The sequence below is a fragment of the Panthera tigris genome, chromosome D3 (assembly GCF_018350195.1).
Source record: "Panthera tigris isolate Pti1 chromosome D3, P.tigris_Pti1_mat1.1, whole genome shotgun sequence".
In the NCBI taxonomy this organism is placed as follows: domain Eukaryota; kingdom Metazoa; phylum Chordata; class Mammalia; order Carnivora; family Felidae; genus Panthera; species Panthera tigris.
Genome location: NC_056671.1, coordinates 1,095,844 through 1,116,259, shown reverse-complemented (window position 1 = coordinate 1,116,259; position 20,416 = coordinate 1,095,844). Strand labels below are relative to the sequence as shown.

At 57.2% G+C, this 20,416-nt stretch overlaps 1 protein-coding gene across 2 annotated transcripts in view; it reads left to right on the top strand.

Annotated features, from left to right (window-relative positions):
• LOC102952551 (splicing factor SWAP) overlaps positions 1 to 20,416 on the top strand; it is a 68,762-nt gene that overhangs the window by 30,500 nt on the left and 17,846 nt on the right. For both annotated transcript variants that reach the window (XM_042961369.1, XM_042961370.1), the window contains 6 exons: positions 1,149 to 1,280; positions 2,262 to 2,355; positions 3,271 to 3,442; positions 9,591 to 9,821; positions 10,852 to 11,042; positions 19,473 to 19,738. In XM_042961369.1, coding sequence (XP_042817303.1) covers positions 1,149 to 1,280; positions 2,262 to 2,355; positions 3,271 to 3,442; positions 9,591 to 9,821; positions 10,852 to 11,042; positions 19,473 to 19,738 — 1,086 coding nt within the window. The remainder of the gene's footprint in view (positions 1 to 1,148; positions 1,281 to 2,261; positions 2,356 to 3,270; positions 3,443 to 9,590; positions 9,822 to 10,851; positions 11,043 to 19,472; positions 19,739 to 20,416) is intronic.

Genomic DNA, 20,416 nt, shown 5'->3' with positions numbered 1-20,416 from the left:
CGCCTGGCACTTCCGCGTTCGTGGTTTGGGGTTTTTCATCGGGGTTTGTGGAAGATCTCAGGGTCCAGATCCCCGGTTACAGAGTTGATGGCATAACAGAAATTGTCATGTCGTAAACACTGAGAAAATTGATTCCCGGTCAGCACCCCGCATCACCCCGACCTTCGTATCCTTAGCGCCCCTCAACCCTCGTAACCCCCCGTCCTCGGCACCCCACGCTGCCCCGGCCCCTGTGTCCGGTCTTTCTGATGTGCTGACATCTCAGCTGGGCGGTACTAGGGAAGGAAGACCAGTGCAAAGCAAAGCTGCAGTTGTCAGCAAGAAACAGGCTTTTGTAAGAGTTAACGCAAGTGACTCCCACAAGCCGTAGGCAGATGGGGTTCTGGCTGTCAGACCATCGATCGAACCGCTGACCTAAAGTGACAGTGGGCAACGGGGCGGCGTCCAGGTGTCTGCGGAGTGAGCAGGTGCTTTGTTGGGGGCACCGGGTGCCTGTGCTGGAAGTCGACAGAAACTTGGATGTTTCTGCAAAACGACCTGCCTTCTGACTGTGCTAGGAAAGGGGGCGTGAAATGAGAATGTGGGGCTGCACTGCCCACGTTCTCTTTTTAGCTTGAAAAAAAGTCAACGCGTGATTGACTCTCGGCTGCCTCTAAGAATTAGCTCGTGGGGTGCCTGGGTGGCTCAGTCACTTAAGCATCCGACTCTCCATTTCAGCTCAAGTCGTGATGCCAGGGTCATGGGATGGAGACCCGCATCGGGCTCTGTGCTGAGTGTGGAGCCTGCTGGGATTCTCTGTCCCTCTCTCTCTGCCCCCCCAACCCCAATAAAATTTTTAAAAAAAGAATTAGCTCCTAATTGGAGGGAAATGTTAGGGGTGAACTTGTTTTCATGATTTAAAGTCTTAATTTCCATAAAACCGCCATTTTTACCCACTGGCAATGATATTTTGGTCCCTGTTTTAAACCAGAGGACTTTGGTTAGTTTTTGTGTTTGAGGTCACGCTCAGAGCCGCCCCGTGTGTGTGTCACTCACTGCATGTGGGTGCGGCCCGGGACGCTGCGAGCCCTCGGCAGCGCTCTGCGCCGGTGCACCTGCCGGCGGTCTCAGGAGGCCCCCGCACCGTGTGACGCGGCTCTTCTCCGCAGTGCACTTGCTCCCGTGGCGGCCATCATCCCCCCGCCCCCCGACATTCAGCCTGTGATCGACAAGCTGGCGGAGTACGTGGCTCGGAATGGCCTTAAGTTCGAGACCAGCGTTCGTGCTAAGAATGACCAAAGGTGAGGGGAGGAGTGGCGTGTGGTGGACGGACACGGGTGCTCGGCACGTCACTTAGCTTGTCGTCAGTCTAGCTGTGTTCTTTCTTCACCGCGGTTAGTCCTACGTGTTTACATAAATACGTCTTACAACCACCTTGCTGAATTACCTGCAGTTGCGGGGGGGGGGGCTCGTTTGTCTTGTTTTGTTCTTTAAGGAGGAATGTCGAAGCACCCGAAACGGAGCTGGCACCCGTGCTTTTCAAAACTCTGCCATTCAGGGCACCCGGGGGCTCAGTCGGTTGAGCGCCCGACTCTTGATCACGATCTCATGGTTCACGGGTTCGAGCCCTACATCGGGCTCTGCGCTTGGCACGGAGGCTGCTTGGGATTCTCTCTCTCCCCCTTTCTATGCCTGTCTCCCGATCACACCCTCGCTCTTTCTCTCTCTAAAACGAAGAATCTGCCACTCCGCGGGGAGGGAGGGTGAGGCGGGTGATGGGGATGAAGGATTGAGCGCCGGGCAACCCACAGAGGTGTTGTCACTACACTGTGCTCGGGAAACTGCTATGACTCTGCGTGTGAATTAGGTGAAATGAAAATAAAAACTGAAAAAACATGTGTGCCGGGTAAAAAAAAAAAAATACAAGTTAAAAAAAAGGTGTGTGTTTGTAAACCAAAACCGAAGAAGCAGAAAACAAAAGAATCTGCCATGTAATGAAATCCCGTTCCACGCCTCGGGTGTGAACCATCCAGCGTGAGGTGGCGGTTACAACGTTATAGCACGAGTGTAGGCGAGCCCCGCGCCCTCCCTACGCCTCGTCTCCCTTGTCCACGAGGTGGGGAGGGTACGGCCATTGCCTCTGCCGAGGCGGTACCTGGCTTGAGTGGGTCGCCGGAGGGTGTCGGGGGCGGCGTCTGCCGGCGGCGAGCAGGCAGGAGGATCCCTGGCGCCGGCCGGGGCGCGTGCCCGCACGAGTGACTCACCACCCTCTCCGCTCCTAGGTTTGAGTTCCTGCAGCCCTGGCACCAGTATAACGCCTATTACGAGTTCAAGAAGCAGTTCTTCCTCCAGAAGGAAGGGGGCGACAGTGCACAGGTGTGTGTCTGCAGGGCAGGGAGGCTCCGGGTTCTGGACGCAGCAGGGATTTTGTGCCTACGGGCGGGATGCAGGAACGGGCTCCTGAGCCCCTGGCGCGGACGGTCGTGCGCAGCACATGCCGTCTCTACCCTTCCCCGCCTCTCAGAGGTGAAACCGGTGTCTGGGGTCCGCAGTCACAGTCCACTGATGAGCCGCGTGTCCTGAACACAGCACCCGCGCTCTCCGAGCGTTTGATGTTCCGGTGGCTGTTACTTGTAACTGCTTTGGGTGGAGGCCACATGCCATATTTGTACAACGTCTCCTTCCGTCCATGAAACGTAGACGTGTGTGCACGGCTGACGCGGGAGCTGCGTGGTGCACTCCGGGCCGCAGACTTCGTCCTCGGGCGGCCTGCCCCCGGGCCGCGTCCCCACGTGTGACCCTCAGGCCCACCGGACGCTGCTCCTCCTGCCCTCCGAGTGCTGTCCTGTTCCACCCCCCTCGTGACGTGGCGCCCTCACGTTTCGTTCAGACCCGCTTTGGTAGATGGCGTAGGCCTTGCTCGCTGCCCGTGGGTTTCTTCGGACTTCGCGCCTGTGACCGCTCAGACTGAAGCGTATGGCTCACCTGCGGGCGGTGGGCACGGCCCCGAAGGGGTTCTCGGGCATCCGCGTCCAGAGAAAAGGCCGTGAGCATCGGCGCCCGGTCGGTGTTAGAGCTCTAAGACGCGTTCTGTGCTTCCAGAGGGAAAGCCTCACGCATACTCCCCTTTCCGTTCTGCTGTATCAGACAATGGCAGGTCTGAGTTTCCAAGAGTGTGTTCCTTAGTGTGTGTGAGCGGTAACACGTGGTCCAGCGGAGTCTGTCGGTCTGTCCGTGACCCATCCTGGGCGGTTCCTTACCGAGCAGCTCATGGTCACGTTTATTGTCTAGGCTGTGTCAGCACCAGAAGAGGCCCCGGCAGAATCTGCCCCTGAAAAGCCGAGTGACGCCGGGGAGGACGGTGTGTGCGAAGAGTCGGCCGACGCAGGAGGAAGAGGAGGCCCCGGGGGGAAGAAGGAGGCGTCGTCCAGTAAGACGGTCGCAGACGGGAAGCTGGTGAAAGGTATGCTGCTGCCCGTCTTGGCCTTGCGGGGTTCCTTCAAGTTCGGAGAAAGGTGCCTCTGGCCGCAGGGCAGGGGAGTCACCGCTGGTGTCAGATGGTCGTGACAAAGCTTCCGTGCGCCACGGTGCTCTCCTGATTCGGGCCCGTGTGGACCTGAGCTCACGTGAGGTGTCCCCGTTGTGGCAGTTCAGTGAGAACGTTTAGCGTGTTTCAGACGATGTTTCATATCTCCTTGGACTTCTGACAGCACACTTGGGTGCACACTGTCGTACTAGTGAAATCAGTCGTCTTTATTTGTTCAGTGGCACGTCCCGAGGCCTCTACCGGGCAGGACTGCACTCGCTGCGTTTGGTTGCCTTTTGTGTTCTTGGAGTTCTTCATCTAGCAGGACAGATGTGCATGGAAGGAAGCCAGTAGAATAAAAAGCGGGGAAAAGCTGACACAGGCACGTTAGCAAAGAAGTGAGCGGTCAAGTGTGTGACGATGCGTTGATTCCCGCCGTGTGGAGACGAGGAAGCCTGTGGGGAGGAGGGGTGCACGCCGGTGTCGATGGTATAACGGTGGTCCCGAGACCAGGCTGCCGTCCCCGGTGGAGGCTGTGCAGGCGGGGCTTGGAGTGGCGGGTGGGTCCCGGGGAACAGCCTGGAAGGTGTCCATGGCCAGCTCGTGGGCTCCCAGGGGCCAGATCAGAGGAGCAGCTGCATCCAGTTGGGTAACTTTGTGAGGACACTGGGCACAGGACCGCCTGGGGGTGTTGGTGGGACCGCTGGTCAGTCACAGAGCTGCAGGAAGGGGAGTGGGAGAGGGAGTGGGCTCGTGGGGCAGAGGCGGAGGCCAGGCAGGTGCAGGGTTGGGGAGGGCGGCAGGGCCCGGGGGAAGGCCTGTGCTTTGCATTGAGGGGCCTCGTGGCACAGGATGGTGATCCAGACTAACCAGACCGGCCCCGATGGGTGACGGCGGGGAAAGTCGCCAGACCGGACGCGCACACAAGGGTCTTTGAGCCTCTCGTTCCAGGACTTACCTGAGCACTCGTGCTCAGTCCCTCACCCTTCCCGGCCGCCTTCAGACGCTCGTTGAAGTAACAGAGGAACGTAATGAGTAGAGAATAAAATCTGTTGTTGCTACGGAAGCGGGGGAGGCTCTTGCCGTCCACGTTGCGGGACAAGGCAGCCCGCCCAGAATTCCCACCCAGGGAAGAGAGGGACACTTCAGGACTCGGTGGCAGTGAGCCCCGGGGGAGCACACTGTCAGGCACAGAGGCAACAGGCGGCCTGCCCTTGAGCCAGGGCCACCTCCACACCCCCACGGTCGTGTGGCACCTGGGGCGGCAATGTCCCGCTTCCCTCCCACCCGCTGCCCCAGGCCGTCGGCTCCAGACGGGCACCACGGCTTTGACGGCCCTGGCTTGAACCTCAGCGCGCAGGCGCCAGGAGCCAGAGTGACTGAGTACCAGGGCCCAGTGCGGCTGGCGGTGTGACCTCCGCGTAGCCCGCTGAGGACCAGCCTCCACGTGGTAAGACAGTGAAAGCCTGAAAGTCAGACCCGATGAGAAGACAGGTTGAAAATTGTTCTCCTGTCCCAGGCAAGAGGACAGAGGTGGCAGCAAAGCATCCACAGAGAAGAACAGGCAGTTGTCCCCTGGGAAGAGAACAGGCCTGTTGGTGTGTCAGACCCACGTCTGCACCGCAAAAGCCAGATAATTAAGGTGTGTCTGAAATTCTGAATGAGCAGTATTCTGGATGCTATTGGGCACAGACTTTTACAAAGTAGTGAGAGAAAGTGAGGACGATGAGAATGTTTCTTCTTCTTGATTTTTTTTTTTTTTTCTTGAAGATTTTCTTTTTAAGTAATCTTTACACCCAGTGCAGGGCTCGAACTCCAACCCAAGATCAAGAGCCACACGCTCCACCGACTGAGCCGGCCGAGTGCCCCAGTGAGAATACTTCTTGTCAGGAAATTCTCACACGCGGTGAAAACCTCAAATAAAAACCTCATAACCTGGTGTGCTTATGTGGAGAAACAAAAACCGTAACAAGCCTTCAACTCGACAACCTAGAAAGAAACTGTGAAGTGCATCTAAGGAAAGCAGGAGAAGGGAATCCATAACCATGAAAGTGGGAACCGGTGAGAAACTGGTAAAGACCAGTAAAACGCACCTGCAGGCTTCCTGCAGAGAAAAGCGGAGGAAACGCATGACACGTAGTGCGTGAGAAAACAGTCACAGGCGTGTGCAGTACGTGGCTACCGCGTGTAACTGCATTTGAACAAATCTGGAAATGACTGAAAAAATTCTCTGAGAGAGTGTAAATCGCCAAAATCACCTCAAGAGGCGGCAGCACGACGCATGTGTGGGTCTCAGAGAACTTAGGAAGCGTTCCCCGTTCAGTGGGGACCACGGTGCAAACAGGCAGCCGGCCGGACGGAGTCGAGGCCAAGCTTGTTTCCCACAAGAGGGCGTGAAACCTGCGGGACTAAAGCCACTGCCGCGCGCAGGACAAACTGAGGGGTCCGAGCAGCTTGCTAGCGGCCTGTCGGCCCCTCCCCGAGCAACAGGGACACTAATGCCTCGCCACCCAGCCAACGCAGTCAGCCGTGCGAGCAGGCGAGAGCTGTCCTTTGTCTCCGTCCGTAGGTGCTGAAGAAGCATCAGAGTGTCCTTAGGCGTGGCTGGGAGAGCTTCTTTACCGTAATAACTGACTCTGTCTTGGGGGGAAAACATAGGATTCCAGATAAAGTATTAAAATGTAAAAATAAGTTCAGTAATCTAAGCGTTTGAAAAGACTTTCTAAGAGTTGAAGCCGTAAATCATAAGGAAAGAATAGTAGGTCCGATGGGGGCAGGACCTGAATAAAGGTAAAGACAAATGTCAAAACGTCGATCGCTAACAGAAGATAGAGGGTTCAAATCCGTACCGTAGAAAGCGCTCATCCATTGACACAAGAAGACACTCACTGCAGCGAGAAAACCAGAGACAGAAGATATGAAAAGATCGCTCACAAAAGAAGAAAGATAGATGGTCAGTAAATACATTTTTAAAGTGTACCTTCACTGGCAAATGCTGTTTTTTGCCTCTCGGGTTGGTGAAGTTGGAAAGTAAAGCTCAGCGAGGGAGAGGCTGCAGGGTAACGGGGACCCGCGTCGGCTCGGTGCAGCATGGGGAAGAGGCCGCCCGGCGCAGGGGCCCCTCTCTGCGCAGATGCCCTCCCCTCGGAGCCGTGGCTCCGCCGGGTATCCAGACCAGGAGTTCATCACTGGGCTTGCCAGCTTTTAGAAATAAAACCTTGGCAATGGTCGTGGGAGACCGTGTACTAAATTGGAACCCCCAGACCAAGAAATAATAGTCCTAATTTTAAAAATGATCTTTATGGGAATAAAGATGTGGGAAGATGCTGCCTGGGGAGCAGAAGCAGGCTGGAACACGGTCCAGCGTGGCCCCGGTTCCTGTGTGCCCGGGAACCGTGCGGGTGACTTTCTCCCACATCTGCGCTGTGGTGGATCTTCCGTCCCGTCCACCTGTGGTTCCAAAGTTTTCCACAGAGAACGTAATGACTTGTGAAGGCTGACGCCAGCAGCAAAGCTTGTTCCCGTGCCCCCGGAAGTCTGGGGATGGGGTCTCCTCCACGCGCGCTGGCTGAGGACTTGCTGCACCGGCCCGGCTCCCGGCCACTTCGGTGCCCATGACAGCCCCGCAGCCTGCAGCCTGCGTGAGCGGGCCGTGGCCACGACGCAGACGTGCAGAGGTGTGGAGGAGAGAGGCCCGGCAGGCTTCCACCAGCTGAGGCTGGAGGAGAAAGAACGAAGCAGGTGGAAGGAGGCAGAGGCGGGGGAGGGGAGGCTAGCAGTGGGTAGGCCGCACAGATGGAACCCGGGGCCAGAGCCGGGAGGGCCGGGGGTTCGTCCCCACCGCAGGGAGCCATGGGCGGCCGCAGCAGAGTCCTCAGATGCTCAAGTAACCCTTACGCCGAGCAACGGTTTCAGAGCCCTCGCTCTCTGGCTGAGCTAGCACGGGACACTCCTTGGCCTGTTTCGCCTCGGTTTCCTCATCTGTACGTAGGGAGCCCAGGGGCGTCTCTGCCGGGCTTGTGGGTGTGAGGTGAGGCCTGCAGGCTGCCCCACTACTCCGTTTGTCTTAAGTCGGTCGAGAGTCTGTGCCCGGTCACGGGGTCTGGCTGCTCTTTGGCCTTGAAGCTCACATGCGTAAATACCAGACGTCCACAGTAGGCGTCCTGTTAGCACAGAAAGTGTTCCGGAAGCTTTCGTTGTAAAGTCTCGTATTTGTCGATTGCTGACCTTTCGAATTTGGGGTGACAGATGGTTTGAGAATGATCATTGTGAAGTTATTTTGAGGGGCGCCTGGTGGCTCAGTCGGTTAAGCGTCCCACTCTTGACTTCTGCCCAGGTCACGGCCTTGTGGTTCTTGAGGTCGGGGCGAGCCCTGAGTCGGACCGCGCGGATAGCAGATAGCATGGAGCCTGCTTGGCCTTCCCTCTGCCCCTCCCCCACGCACACACGCGCGCTCTTATTCTCTCTCTCTCTCTCTCTCTCTCTCTCTCTCTCTCTCAAAATAAACCATAAAGCTGTTTTGAGATGTAGTACTGTAGTCTCAAGTTAACGAGCAATTTTGATTAACATTTAAGTGAATTTTTTTTGCTTTTTAAGTTTTGCCAACTCTGTTTATTAAAGAGATCGTATCCCTGTAGGCGATAGTTAACGCTGTCGCCCTTGTTTCCTCACGGAGAATTTCAAGGTGTATGAGAGCACCCCGCCCGCTCCCGCTGCCCAGCCACAGACCAGGCTTGCCCCTGCCGCTCACTGCAGCCCACCCCAGAGCGTTTTCGGAGGGGGTCCCCGGCATCGTGGCCTTTCATCCGTAAATGATTTAATGTATCTCCCGAAGATGGGACTGTTTCCAGCAGAAGCACAGTACCACGGTTAATACTGACTCCCCAGCAGACAGTGTTTGTGACCCCTGTGTGCTCTGTTCTCAGGGGTTGTCGTGCATCGGGGCGCAGTGTGCAGTCAGTCTGAAGCTGTTTTCCATCTGACTTACCAGCTGTGCCTTTCCAAGCGTTTAGGATCTGGGGGTGCTCTCTCTGGGGGTGCTTGTGGACGAAAGGGTTATTGGGGTAGTTACGTGCTTCAAGGCCTGCGTGGTTCTGGAGCCAGAAGTGCAGACGGCGGGACCCTTGGGGGCCAGCTGGGCCACCCCTCCCCACCTGCGGTCACCGCAGACGCATCCCTTCTAGAACCTGCCCTGTTCTCTTGTGGAAAATCCCAAGCACGTGTACACACAGCGTGGGTGATGGAGCACGCCCACCGGATCTTGCTCCCCCTCGGAGTTAGCTGTTTGCGCCGCACTTTAGAATTTCCCTTCCTCGTCGTTCACTTGAATGTCTTTCGTGAGTAATAATTCGTGGTTTTTGAGAGTGAAGTAACACAACGCAACCAATTAGGTGCTAAGAACCAGCGTCTCTGTGTGTCTGGAGGAGGGGGCTCCGTGAGTCAGTGTTGAGTGGGTGGGGGGACGGGGAGGAAGGCCCCTTCCTTTGGGCCTTTGTATTTCTCTTACTGAAGTTCCCAAACGTTCTAGGGGAGGACTTTGAACCACCTAAGCTTTCATTACAGTGGGTTGAAAGTCTTGTTACAGCTGCCGAGTGGTCAGAGGTGACGCCCAGCACAGAGCGGGCGCCCGGTAAACCGAAGAAAGAAACGGATCCCGTCACTCGCTTTGTGAGAAAAGGCTGCCGTGTACGGCTGGGAGTTTTTAGAAATACCTTTTTATAGCGGAGCCACATCATACGTCGTCTGACTGGTACCAACTCAGCCACGTGCTGAGCCCAAACAAGAAGGAAAACCCCAAGAGGAAGTGCCCCTTTACCAGTGCAGCGGCCCTGGATGCCGCTCTGGGCGCGTTCCTCGCGAGACGCGCGTGGCGGGCCAGCCTCCCCGCGCCCAGCGTGCACTTGAACGGCCCCCTTTGACAACGCAGGCGTTGCCGCCGCCCCCAGAGGCCCCTGGGCGGGAGACGCGGCTGCACCGGGGAGGCCGCCCCGCAGCTGGCGCTCGCGTGGACGGCGGGGCCGTGGGGGCTCTGCTCTGTGCCTCCAGGTACCTAAACGTGCGTCACCATGTTCACTTTTCCCAATAGCTTCATTTGCTCCAATAAGCTTTGCGATCAAGGCCAAAGAAAATGACCTCCTTCCCCTGGAAAAAAACCGTGTTAAGCTAGATGATGACAGTGATGATGATGAAGAAGGCAAAGAAGGCCAAGAGAGTTGTAGCGGCACCGCAAACACGACCCCGGCAGTCGCCCCGCCCTGTGCGGTTGTTGAGGAGAAGCGGCCCCAGCTAACCCAGGAGGAGCTAGAGGCGAAGCAAGGTTTGTCAGCACGTTTTACACCTTCTTGAAAGGCAGGCAGTAGCACAGGACTAGCCTCCTAAGCCCGCAGCGCTGGGACCGAGCCCCCAGCCGGGGCACGGCAGGACCTGGGGGCAGCTGGTGCTTGGTGCACGCAGAGAGTTCTCTGTTAGAGCGGTGGGCACTGCCCTTCCTGAGCTCCGGATGCAGTGCCCCCGGCGGCTCGTTCTAGAGAGTGCGTTACTGGGGGGTGGGGGCCTTGGCGCTCTGGGGGCCGCCTCGGGTCGAATGCTCAGCCCGTGATCCCGGCTCAGCTGATGGACCCAACTAGGAGATACCCTTTCTCGTGAGGCCTTCTGCCCACAGACAGACCCTTCGAGAGGACGTGGGCCGGAGCTGGTTTCCAGACTGGGGCTCGTCTTCACAGGTCACAGCCTGGCCACCGCCGGCCCCCGACCACCAGCAGTGTGTGGGAGGGCCTCTCACAGCCTCTTACCCCTAAATAGGTTCTGTTTCGCGCTACAGCAGTTAGCAGTTCCTGTCTGTCCTAACTGGTTCCCGGACGTTGCTTTTCCTGCACGTGCACAGACAGGTGACACAACATTTCCAGGTGCCTCCTAAGCAGGCTCGGGCCAGTGCTCCGGGTCCCCTCGTGCACGTACCGCTGCGCACGGAACCGTGTGTCGGGACGTGCTCGAACGCAGCGCCCCTTGTCGGGCATGAGCATTAGGGACCCGTGTTCACGAGAGCCTAAGGCTTTCTGAGGGTTTCATGACTCCGACTCTCCCTGGTGTGGAATCCCATCCACCTTCCGACTTTGATTTTGAGGGTGAAATATTTAAAATCCTAATAGTAAGCATTATGAACTAACTGCCTCACAATTCAGCCTGCCTGATTTGTTTACTTATCGTGAAATTTGTGTCATGTTAATCTTAGAATAACCACGTTGTATCCCGTGACCCTTTGGCTGCTTGTGAAAACTAAGATAGCGAGGAGTTTATAGAATAGCACTTGTTCTAACCATCACTTTGTTTGTCGTTCGTTTCTTAAGCAAAGCAAAAGCTGGAGGACCGACTGGCGGCCGCTGCCAGGGAGAAGCTGGCCCAGGCGTCCAAGGAATCAAAGGAGAAGCAGCTTCAAGCAGAACGTAAAAGGAAAGCAGCTTTGTTTTTACAAACCTTAAAAAATCCCCTGCCAGAAACAGAAGTCGGAAAAGTTGAGGAAAATCCTTTCGGCGTAGAGGTAAGTGAAAGTCCGCATCAGCATCGCGGGTGAGAGTGGGTGAGTGTGGCGTCCTCTGGCCACTCGGGTCCCCGGCCTGAGAAGGGGCTGTCAGCAGACCCCGCTCTTCTGCGGGGGCCGGCGTGCTTCCGCTGTGAGTTTGGGGAAGACCCCGTTAGGGTACCCTCGGGGGGCGGGGGGAACACATTCCCCTGGGGACGGACTCGTCCAGAGCAAGACCTGTGACGTCTCGGGTCCGCATCAGCGTCAGTACTTGAATTAAAAAAGAAAACAAGCTGTGGTCGCTCCCGCCTTTTCTGGGGAGGGCCAGCACCTCTGCCAGTGTCGCCCTCCGTTCCCGTGGGCTCGCACGTCCACACACCAGCGTCCCCAAAGCGTCTTTTGTAGTGGCCTTTCCCTGGCACGTAGAAGCAGTCCTGCACTCTTTCCCTTCGGTTCCCTTGACATTTCTGAGAGCCCAAGGCCGTTATTCAAAATAGATCTTGGCCGCATGCAGCCGCTTGGTTTATTTGTTTTGCGTGGAAAACAGCTCACAGAGTTCAGGCCTCCCCCCTCCTGTTGAAGGCCGAGCCCACGCTGTCCCCCCTCAGGAATCAGTCCGGAGCCCTCAGGCCTGGCGGGCGGCCTCAGAGCCGGGCTCGGCGAGGAGGGCAGGAGGGGTGGGCTCCTGCGGGCTGTCCTCAGACCGGCCTCGAGTGTGCAGAGGCGTGGGGGTGCCCAGGGGGATGCCGGGACACGGCCACCTCCGCTCCTCTCCCTGCACCCCCGAGGCGGGCCACCGGGTGTGGGCCCAGGTGCCCCCAGTCCTGGGCTTCGGGGAGCCACGGCCCTGCGGTGATGGACCCGGGGAGGCCCGGGACGTAACAGAAGTTGTGCGTGTGGCAGGGGAGCGGGCGTAGGGGGCCCTGGGTGCACTGCCAGTTGCCTGCGTTGTCCGTTGTCCCGGTGTCGTTGGTGCGGCGAATAAGAGACTGAGGTAACGGCCACCTGCATGCGTGGACTCAGCCGGTGCCGCTACACGCTCGCGTCTGTTTCCCAGCGACGCTGTGTTGGAATGCAGACTCCGTCCTGGCCAGAATTCCTCGTCGTCAACGCGGTTTTTCTCAGCCTGCCGTGTTGCCTGGTCACGGCCCCCAGAACTCTCTCCCTGTGAGCGCGAGACAGGCTTCCGCGTAGGCTTTTCTCCTGTGTCTCTTTCTACACGGCCTCGCCCACCTGCCGGGTTTCCAGCGTGTTTTACGTCTGCACCACGTACAGATGGGTGTTTACGCTTCCCGTTTGGTCACCGGGTGGATCTTCTTGCGCATCTAGTGGGACAGATTGTGGGTCCTCAATGATGTGAGCAGGAGTGCAGCGGTAGTAGCAGATGGTAATAAACGTCTAACTGCTTTGAAACAGAAATACTTTAATCACCTTGGCAGTTGTCATAACCGGGATTCAACTGGACGGTAATCTCAGCTGAAAGCAGCTTCTGGGGCCAGGTTACCCTGCCCGTGTGTCTGTTCTGCGCGTACCCCAGGCTCACAGGCGGCACGCCCGACCCCCGCTGAGCAGGAGTAGGATTGTCTCGTGCTGGGGACCTGAGCTCAGCGGGAGCAGGTGGCACCCCGGGTCTGTGTGAGCGGACGTGCGCGGGACAGCATGAAGACACCGCCCAGAAGGCCCCGGGCCGGAACCCGGCAGGATTTTGCTGTGGCTCATCTGCCCCAGGGTGTAGCAGGGTCTGCTTTTGCTGTTACTAAAACAGGACACGCACGTGTCCAAAACGTTCAGGTGCGAGGGACAGGTATAAAACGGAGAGGAAGTTTGGTTTCCTTCTTGTGTGCTGTTTCACGATTCCTATGGAAATTTCCATTTCTTACTTTTATTTTAGGTTTTTATTTTGTAAAATAAACATACAGTTTATTATTATAGTTTCTCTTAAAAAAAATTTTTTTTAATGTTTATTTTTGAGAGAGAGAGTGCACAAGCAGGGGAGGGGCAGTGAGAGAGGGAGACACAGAATCCGAAGCAGCTCCAGTCTCCGAGCTGTCAGCACAGAGCCGGACGCGGGGCTCGAACTCACGAACTGTGAGATCGTGACCTGAGCGGACGCCAGCCGCTCAACTGACTCAGCCCCCCCAGGCACCCCTCGTTTGAGCCCTTTTGAAGCCCCCTGTGCCGTGGCATGAAACACGCTCCTCTCGAGTGCAGCTGTCACTGCCCTCCGTCTCCAGGACTTTTTCATCTTCCCAAACTGATTCCCGGCCCCTGGCGCCCACATCTCTGCTGTCCGTGTCCATCAGCCTGGCTGGTCCTGGGGCCCTGTGAAGGTGGGAGTCCTACAGTGTCTGTTCCTCAGGGACCGGCTTCTTCGCTTCATGGAACATTTTTCCAGGTGCATGATGCTGCATCATGTGTGTGCGTGCGCTCCATTTCATTCTTTGTGGGTTCTCACGGGAAAACGGATCTATTTCTGTGTGTAGATTTAAATGTCGCAGTAACAGGACCGGGCCCTACACGTTATCCTGGTGTTTCCATCCTCGAAGAGCTGTTTCTGTCCACATCGGGGTCGTGCTCGTTGAGGATTTCCTGGATGCGTGACTGTCCGGCCTCTCCCACATTAGCCCTTAACCCGGTCAGTGGTGGGCGTGCACACTGTTCCCGGGGCCTCGCTACCGTGACCGTGACCACGGTGCTGCTCTGAGCCTGGGTCCTGTCTTGCACACTCACTTCGGTGCGCGTGTCCGTGGGGCGGACGCCGGACTGTGGAAACGCTTTTAAGTATCTGCTTTCGTGCCCCCGCCAATGCCACTTATCACCAGCCTTTGATCCTCGTCCATCTGACGGGCGGAAAGACGGCATCTGTGAGGGTTAGCTTGTGCGTGTTCGCTGCGGGGTGCTGAGTGACTTCACAGGCCCGCTGGCATCTTGGGCCCCCGTCCCCTCGTTGCCTCCTGGCTGTCTACCTGTCTCTTTTCTGTCACCAGTGTCACAGACGTTTCTCTTTGTCCACCGGAGTCTGCACCGCTTGGAACTCCTTTGGTTTAAGGAGCACGTGGCTGGACACGACGCATTCAGCAAATCATTCACTTTGCCACTCATTGCACAGGCCGCCGTGGAGCCCAGCCCAGCTCACACTTGCACGTAACCGACCTGCCTGTCAGGAGAGGGCACGTTATGTATCTGGGGGTAACCTGAAATGATGTCCTAAGGCGTGTTGATTGACGGGGACGGAGACTAACAGAACGCTAAGTTTTATATAAGTTTTGTGAGACATAAAGATCCACGCAAGTGGTGCTTAGAAATCCCCGTGAACGTCTCACTTTTGGGGTGTGCGTGTGCTCTTAATTCAAAATGAAGGGAAACCGGGGTCTTCAGTTTGAACCCCCCTTGGGTTATGCAGTCATCTGCACAGCGACAGCACATTTCAGGACACCTTCTAGACACCAGCAGTTTGTTCAAGTTAATGATCCTGCTGGGTTTACAGGCTGAACAGGAGTCTGCGAGGAGGTGGGAACAGGAATCAACCGCGCGTGCTGAGCCTCTGTTGTTTCCAAGGCACCGAGGCCCTCCGGAAGGTGACTTAGAAGCCTGTGTCTTACCCAGATGCCCACACAACCCCTTTTGTCCCCCGGGACAGTCTAGCGGGGCACAGAGCAGCCAACACCAGATGAGCCGTGGGTGATGCCTGGGCCCCCGGGAGGCAGAGGGGCGCACGGCCTGCCGAGGGGAGGGGGTGTCTGGGTGGGGCCTTGAGGAACCCTGGTAAGGAGAGTTGATAGGTTGGGGGGACCCCCAGGGCCAGCGGCGCTCAAGTGGCGGCGGTGGGTGCAGTGCAGCGAGGCCCTGACCAGCACCGCGCGGCACGGGGGGCGGGTTGCAGGAGCCGCGTGCTGGGACCAGACTGGGACGCGGACGAGCAAGAGCGGCATTTCCGTGGGAAGCCCGCGGCGGCCACAGCGCAAGGGCAGGACACGATGGCAGTCCGGGCAGCCGTGCCCGAGGCGGGGACCGCACAGAGAGTCCTCCGGGAGGGAGCACCGCCGGTCGGATCAGGGCAGCTGGGTGGCTTCAGGAGAGAGGGCGCGCGCTGCGAGAATGACGCACAGCCGAGGTTTCCACGTGCAGTTTTAGAGGACGCGATTCCGAGCCTGACATCTCAAGGCGTGTGTGGAATTGCCCCGTTTTATGGTTACTGTAGTGTCGTTTCACACGTGAGGCTTTATCTGGAGATGCGAGTTCGTCTGGTTTCGAGCAGTTCGTTGTGCCGCGGCAGGACGGGACTGGCTCGCTACTGAGCCGCTTAGCGGGCAGGTGCTTCCTTCGCTGTGGTTCAGGGACTGAGCCGCGTCATTTCCGGGGTTACTGGAGGGGCGGGGCAGGGCAGGCAGTCTTGAAATTCTCTCCGTTTCTCACAGACACCACTCAGACCAGCCTGTGCACTGCCTCCCCCGTGGCGGCTTGCCCTCTGGTGCTTTTTGCTGGGGTGTTAACGTTCCACCCCCCACGAGACGGCTCCGCTGGCTTGGTGCTGCCCCGCGCACACCGGTGGGCACCCCTCCCGCAGCCCCATGCGCACCCGTGGGCACCCCTCGGCTGCTCGTTGGCTCATTGATTGCAGTGCGCAGGGCGGCCTGGCCGGGTGCCTTCTGCAAGCAGAGCAGGGAGGTCGGGCCGAGGGGGAGGTGTGGCATCAAGAGGTATGTGAGCCAGGCGGTGGAGACAATCGCGTGCGGCAATCACGTGCGAAGCCGTTACTTTCCAAGACACGCTGTCCAGTACGGTGCACGGTGGCCACTCGCCATCCGTGGTCATTTAAACGTAACCTAATAGGAATCAAATAAAATTCAAAATTCAGGTCCTTGACCGTGCTAGCCACATTTCAAGCGTTCAGTAGCCACACGTGGCTGACGGCTAACTGCAGGGGACAGTGCAGAGACGGCGTCCCTACCGCCGCAGCGGAGTGCGGACTAAACAGCTAGTTGTTTTATTGCGTGGCTGCTGTGGTTGCCCGTGTCAGAAACCTGCCCTGCTGCCCCCACGTGGCTTCAGCCGCAGCAGCAGGACGTAGTGGGGCTCACATTCTGAGTCGTGAGGGCAGCGATGCCCCGAGGATTCCTCTCCAGGCACAGCCCCCCGCCGACCGGCTGTGTCCTCCTGCCGCGCCACCCACGGCCCGGGACCCCGCTCCACACTCCACGCTCACGTGGATGTTCTGGACGGCTCGACCTGGGTCGTGTGCTTCTCCCTCAACCTGGCACGATGACCAAGGAGATGGAACGTTCTGGTCTGTCTCCTGCTCAAAGTGAGCCTCCTCCGGTATTCGTGATGGAGGGGGGAGGGGGCACAGAGGGCCGGCGCCCCCACAGTGTCTGCACGGCTACGAGAGCGGCTGCCAGGCTGCGGAGGAAGCCGGCATCCACTGCTCACGTTCTCCTGAAGGGGGTGGCCCGCTTGTCGGGGTCCCTGACACATGCCGACACAGAGCTTGCGCCCAGCACTTGCACCCTGGGACCCGCTGCTGGGCTGCAGGGACTGTGCGGGTGGTGTTTGTTACCCTTTTAGTCCTTCATTCTCAACTCTGATTACTGGGTTTCTGAATATTCTCTTGTTGGTACCTGTAAGCTGAGGTCATCACAGTGAATCCTCTCCATTCACTTGGGCAGAGGCCCCCATACTAAGGGTGAAGGATAATCGTTTTATTAGGATAAGTAGATCTCCTGACTTCGGCTCAGGTCACGATCTTGGGGTCTGTGAGTTCAAGCCCCATGACGGGCTCTGTGCCAACAGCTCAGAGCCTGGAGCCTGTTTCGGATTCTGTGTCTTCCTCTCTCTCTGACCCTCCCCCATTCGTGCTCTCTCTCTGTCTCAAAAAAATAAAAAAGGTTAAAAAAAAGGTTAAAAAAAAAAAAAGAATAAGATCTCCTGAGTCGATTACAAGGAATGTTGAAAATGTTGGCCTGATTACCTGTTGCACCGAAAGGAGCAGTAAACTTCAGGCACAGTGGGGTACCGCGATCACAGAGAAGCAGTAACGATGCTCAGAGGTAGGAGTTCTTGGGTCAGCAGTAGGAATATAAACAGAAACCCCACCCGTGAGCTGCCGGGCACCCTCCCTGTGTCTTGGCGGCCTGGTGCCTGGTGACCGACAGGGCCACATGCTCCCACCCCTCCTTGGAGGGCAGCGCTGAGTGCTGCAGCTCTGTCCCCTGCAGAGGTCCCCCCCGAGCAGGCTGCTGGCTCAGGCCGGAACGTCTGCCTCGGCTTCCCCGGGAGCCCCCTGCCCAGGCTCAGGAAGGACAGATTCTGGTTGTGGCCCCACGCCCACTCGCCTGTCACACGGCCCTGCGTGCCATCCCAGGGTGCCGGCTGCCAGCTCCGTCCCTGGCTTCAGTCTTGCCCTTTGCACAACTTGTGTCCCTAATTTATCGGGAGTCTGAAAACACACCCCAAGCTGGTTTTCCCACTGCACAGCGGCAGAGTTGGCCACCAGCCGGCACACCGGGGCCTGCCCGCAGCAGGACGCGGGGGCTGGGCAGAATCCCCTCATCCGGCCTCTAGAGCTGCCTGGCGTCCTGCACGGTTTCTTGCGTTCTCGGCTTGCAGTGCCGTTTATTCTGCCCAGCGCCAGAGCGGACGCGGGGGCTCTTAGACATGGAGGTGGTTTCCTGTCGGGTGTTGAGATGGGCTCCCTGAGCCAGCACAGGCCGAGCCTTACAGACATGCGGGCATCGCTGCCGCCTGGAAGGCGGGGAGTGAGGACCAGAGCAGGCAAAGCAAGGTCTGTGCCTTCCTCCCAGCGGCTCCCGGTTCCTGAGTTACTAGACGCGCAAGAACCCGCTTAGGCAGGGCACTTTGGGAGCAGGGGGGCTCTCAAGCGTCTCGGGTTCTGCTCACCCAAGGCCAGGTGGGAGACAGAGCCGGGAATGGCCGAGGGGTGAGCGCGTCTCTTTGGATGAGTGCCTTGCGTTTTCTCTTCAAGCCGAGGAAGCAGGATAGCTTTAGTAGGAAGCGCTGTCCTGGTCAGCCTTGTCCCCGCAGAGCACGGGGACGCAAGGAGAGGAAGGGAGCGGTCGCAGAGTTACACCGACCCTCCCTCCCGTTGGGCTGCAGCACGTGCCTGGCCTTGTTCCCAGAGTCTCCCACCCGAATCCGCAAGGCGCACGGTGACAAATCTCAGGGTGCAGGATTCTGTGCGTGTCTTGAGGTGTAGCGTTTAATGACTGCAGGTAAAGGTCATTCAGAGTGAACTGGAGAGTGACCCTGCTCGGGGACCACGGGTGGGCGGCCCCCGAGCGCCAGGACAATGGGAAAGGAAGGTTTCAGGGGTTCCAGTTTTGATGGGTATTTTTTTTTTTATAAATTCGTTTCTTCATTTTACAATTTGATGTGGACAAACTAATGTCAGTGGAAGTGGGATTGCCGTCTCGTGTTTAAAGGTTGAGCACTATTCCGCTGTCCAGATGCGCCACATGGAACCAGGACCCTGACGCCCGTTACAGAGTGCCGTGACATGGGGCCTCGGGCGTGCGTCTTGCACACTCGGGTGGCTGCTCTTTAGAAGAAATTCCTGGAGATGGCATTACCCTGGGTGAGGCTCACAGCTGACGGATCGCCCACCTCCCGGTCTGTGTGCAGGTGTTCTTTGCAGTGGGGATTCTCTGCGTCGGTTCACTTGGATAAAGGCGTTTGTGGTGAACAGGAGTCTGTCGAGCGTAGTCCTGTGCCAACTCAGCACGTGAGGAGCCTGGCTTGTGCCCGGGGGGTTGGCTGGTTAACGATTGCCGTGTGAACTGTGTTCTCCCCGGGGTCACCGAGCCGTGACAGGCGTGCATCACCACACGTGTGCAAGGTCTCCAGCACGATGACTTCGCTTAGATGTGTTGCAGAACCGTGACCACAGTAGGTGTAGTCAATATCCATCAACTCACACAGATACAGGGTGGAAAGAAGGCAGGGTTTTTTCTTTTGACAGAGTTCTTTGAATCAAAGGGATGTCTTTTCATTCAGATCTTCTTTAAAAATTTTCAGACTGGTGTAGAGATTCATAAAAGCCTAATCATAACTGGAGGCTTAAGAATCTCTCTGTTGATGCAAAGTCACAATTATTTATGAAGGAACAAGTGCAGCTCTTTTCTTCGACAGTGTCCTTGGAGCCACGTTCCCTTCATCAGATCCATCACCGCCGGGTGGGGCTGGTGAACGACCATCTGGGGAGACCGTCGCTCATACGCTTGGTGTTTACAGAGCCACCATTTCCCTGGAGACACTGGGGTGCCGTTTTAGAGCCATAAAAAGGGACGTGGTCTTCTCTAGGAGATGTTAGTACATTATTGGTGTGAATAACGTGTGTGAATAATTTCAAGCCCAAGTTGAAACTTTATACATGTGCATTCACAAGTGTCTTGTTTTCCTTGTTAACATCTGGAGATTTTCTTTTGTTCCCAGGAAACCGGTACTGGGCCCTGTCCTCTACTGACCGGAGGCAGACCTCCGCCAACTTCAGACATCAAGCCCCCCGAAGGGGCCTCCAGCAAAAGTAAAGACCCCCCGAGAGAAGAAGAGAAAGAGAAGAAAAAGAAGAAGCACAAAAAGCGGTCTCGAACGAGATCCCGCTCCCCCAAGCACCACTCATCATCCAGATCCAGGCCTCGGTCCCGCTCAAAGGCCAAGCACTGTCTCCCCAGTGCCTACCGGACGGCGCGGCGCTCCAGGTGGGTGCGCAGGGCGCTCGTGGCACGGGTCTGCCGTGGGCGGTGGGTCCTCCGTCCCCAGAGTGGCAGGCCTGGCGGAGACGAGCGAGCGCGGACCTCGTGAGTGCTCGCGTGTGGATCAGCCTGCCAGCCCGCGTGACGTCTTTTCAAGATGCCTTTTGTTTAATTTGCACGGCTCATCGACTACTGACGGGTTTTTAAAAAATGGATTTATTTAAAGGTTAACGGGTCTTAGAGGCGGGCCCGGCACATCGGTTCCGTGTGTCAAAACTCACAGGGGTGGGGTCTTTTCTTTGAACGCGTGGACTCTCCTATGCTAACTCCTGTCGAGTGCATAAATGTAACGGAAGCGATCCGGCCCGCTTGGGCTGTGTGCAGCCCCTGCGTGTGCGTGCAAGGAGGGAGGCCCGGGCGTGCCCGTCCGCGTCTCAGCTGATTTGTGTCCAGACCTCCCGTCAAGAGGCACTGTTTAGCCAGAAGCCACCTTCACAAGGTGTTCGAGAAAGCATAAGATTTCAAGCCACGATACGAACACGACCCTTAACGAGTCACGGTATTTACTGTTTAGTACGGCCGGGGGTTTTTTTGGTCTTGTTTTCCGTTTTCCGTTTGTTTTTCAAGTGGTTTACAGGAGGTTTGGAAAGCAAACCTCTGGTTTTAAAACCTGCGTCTCACATT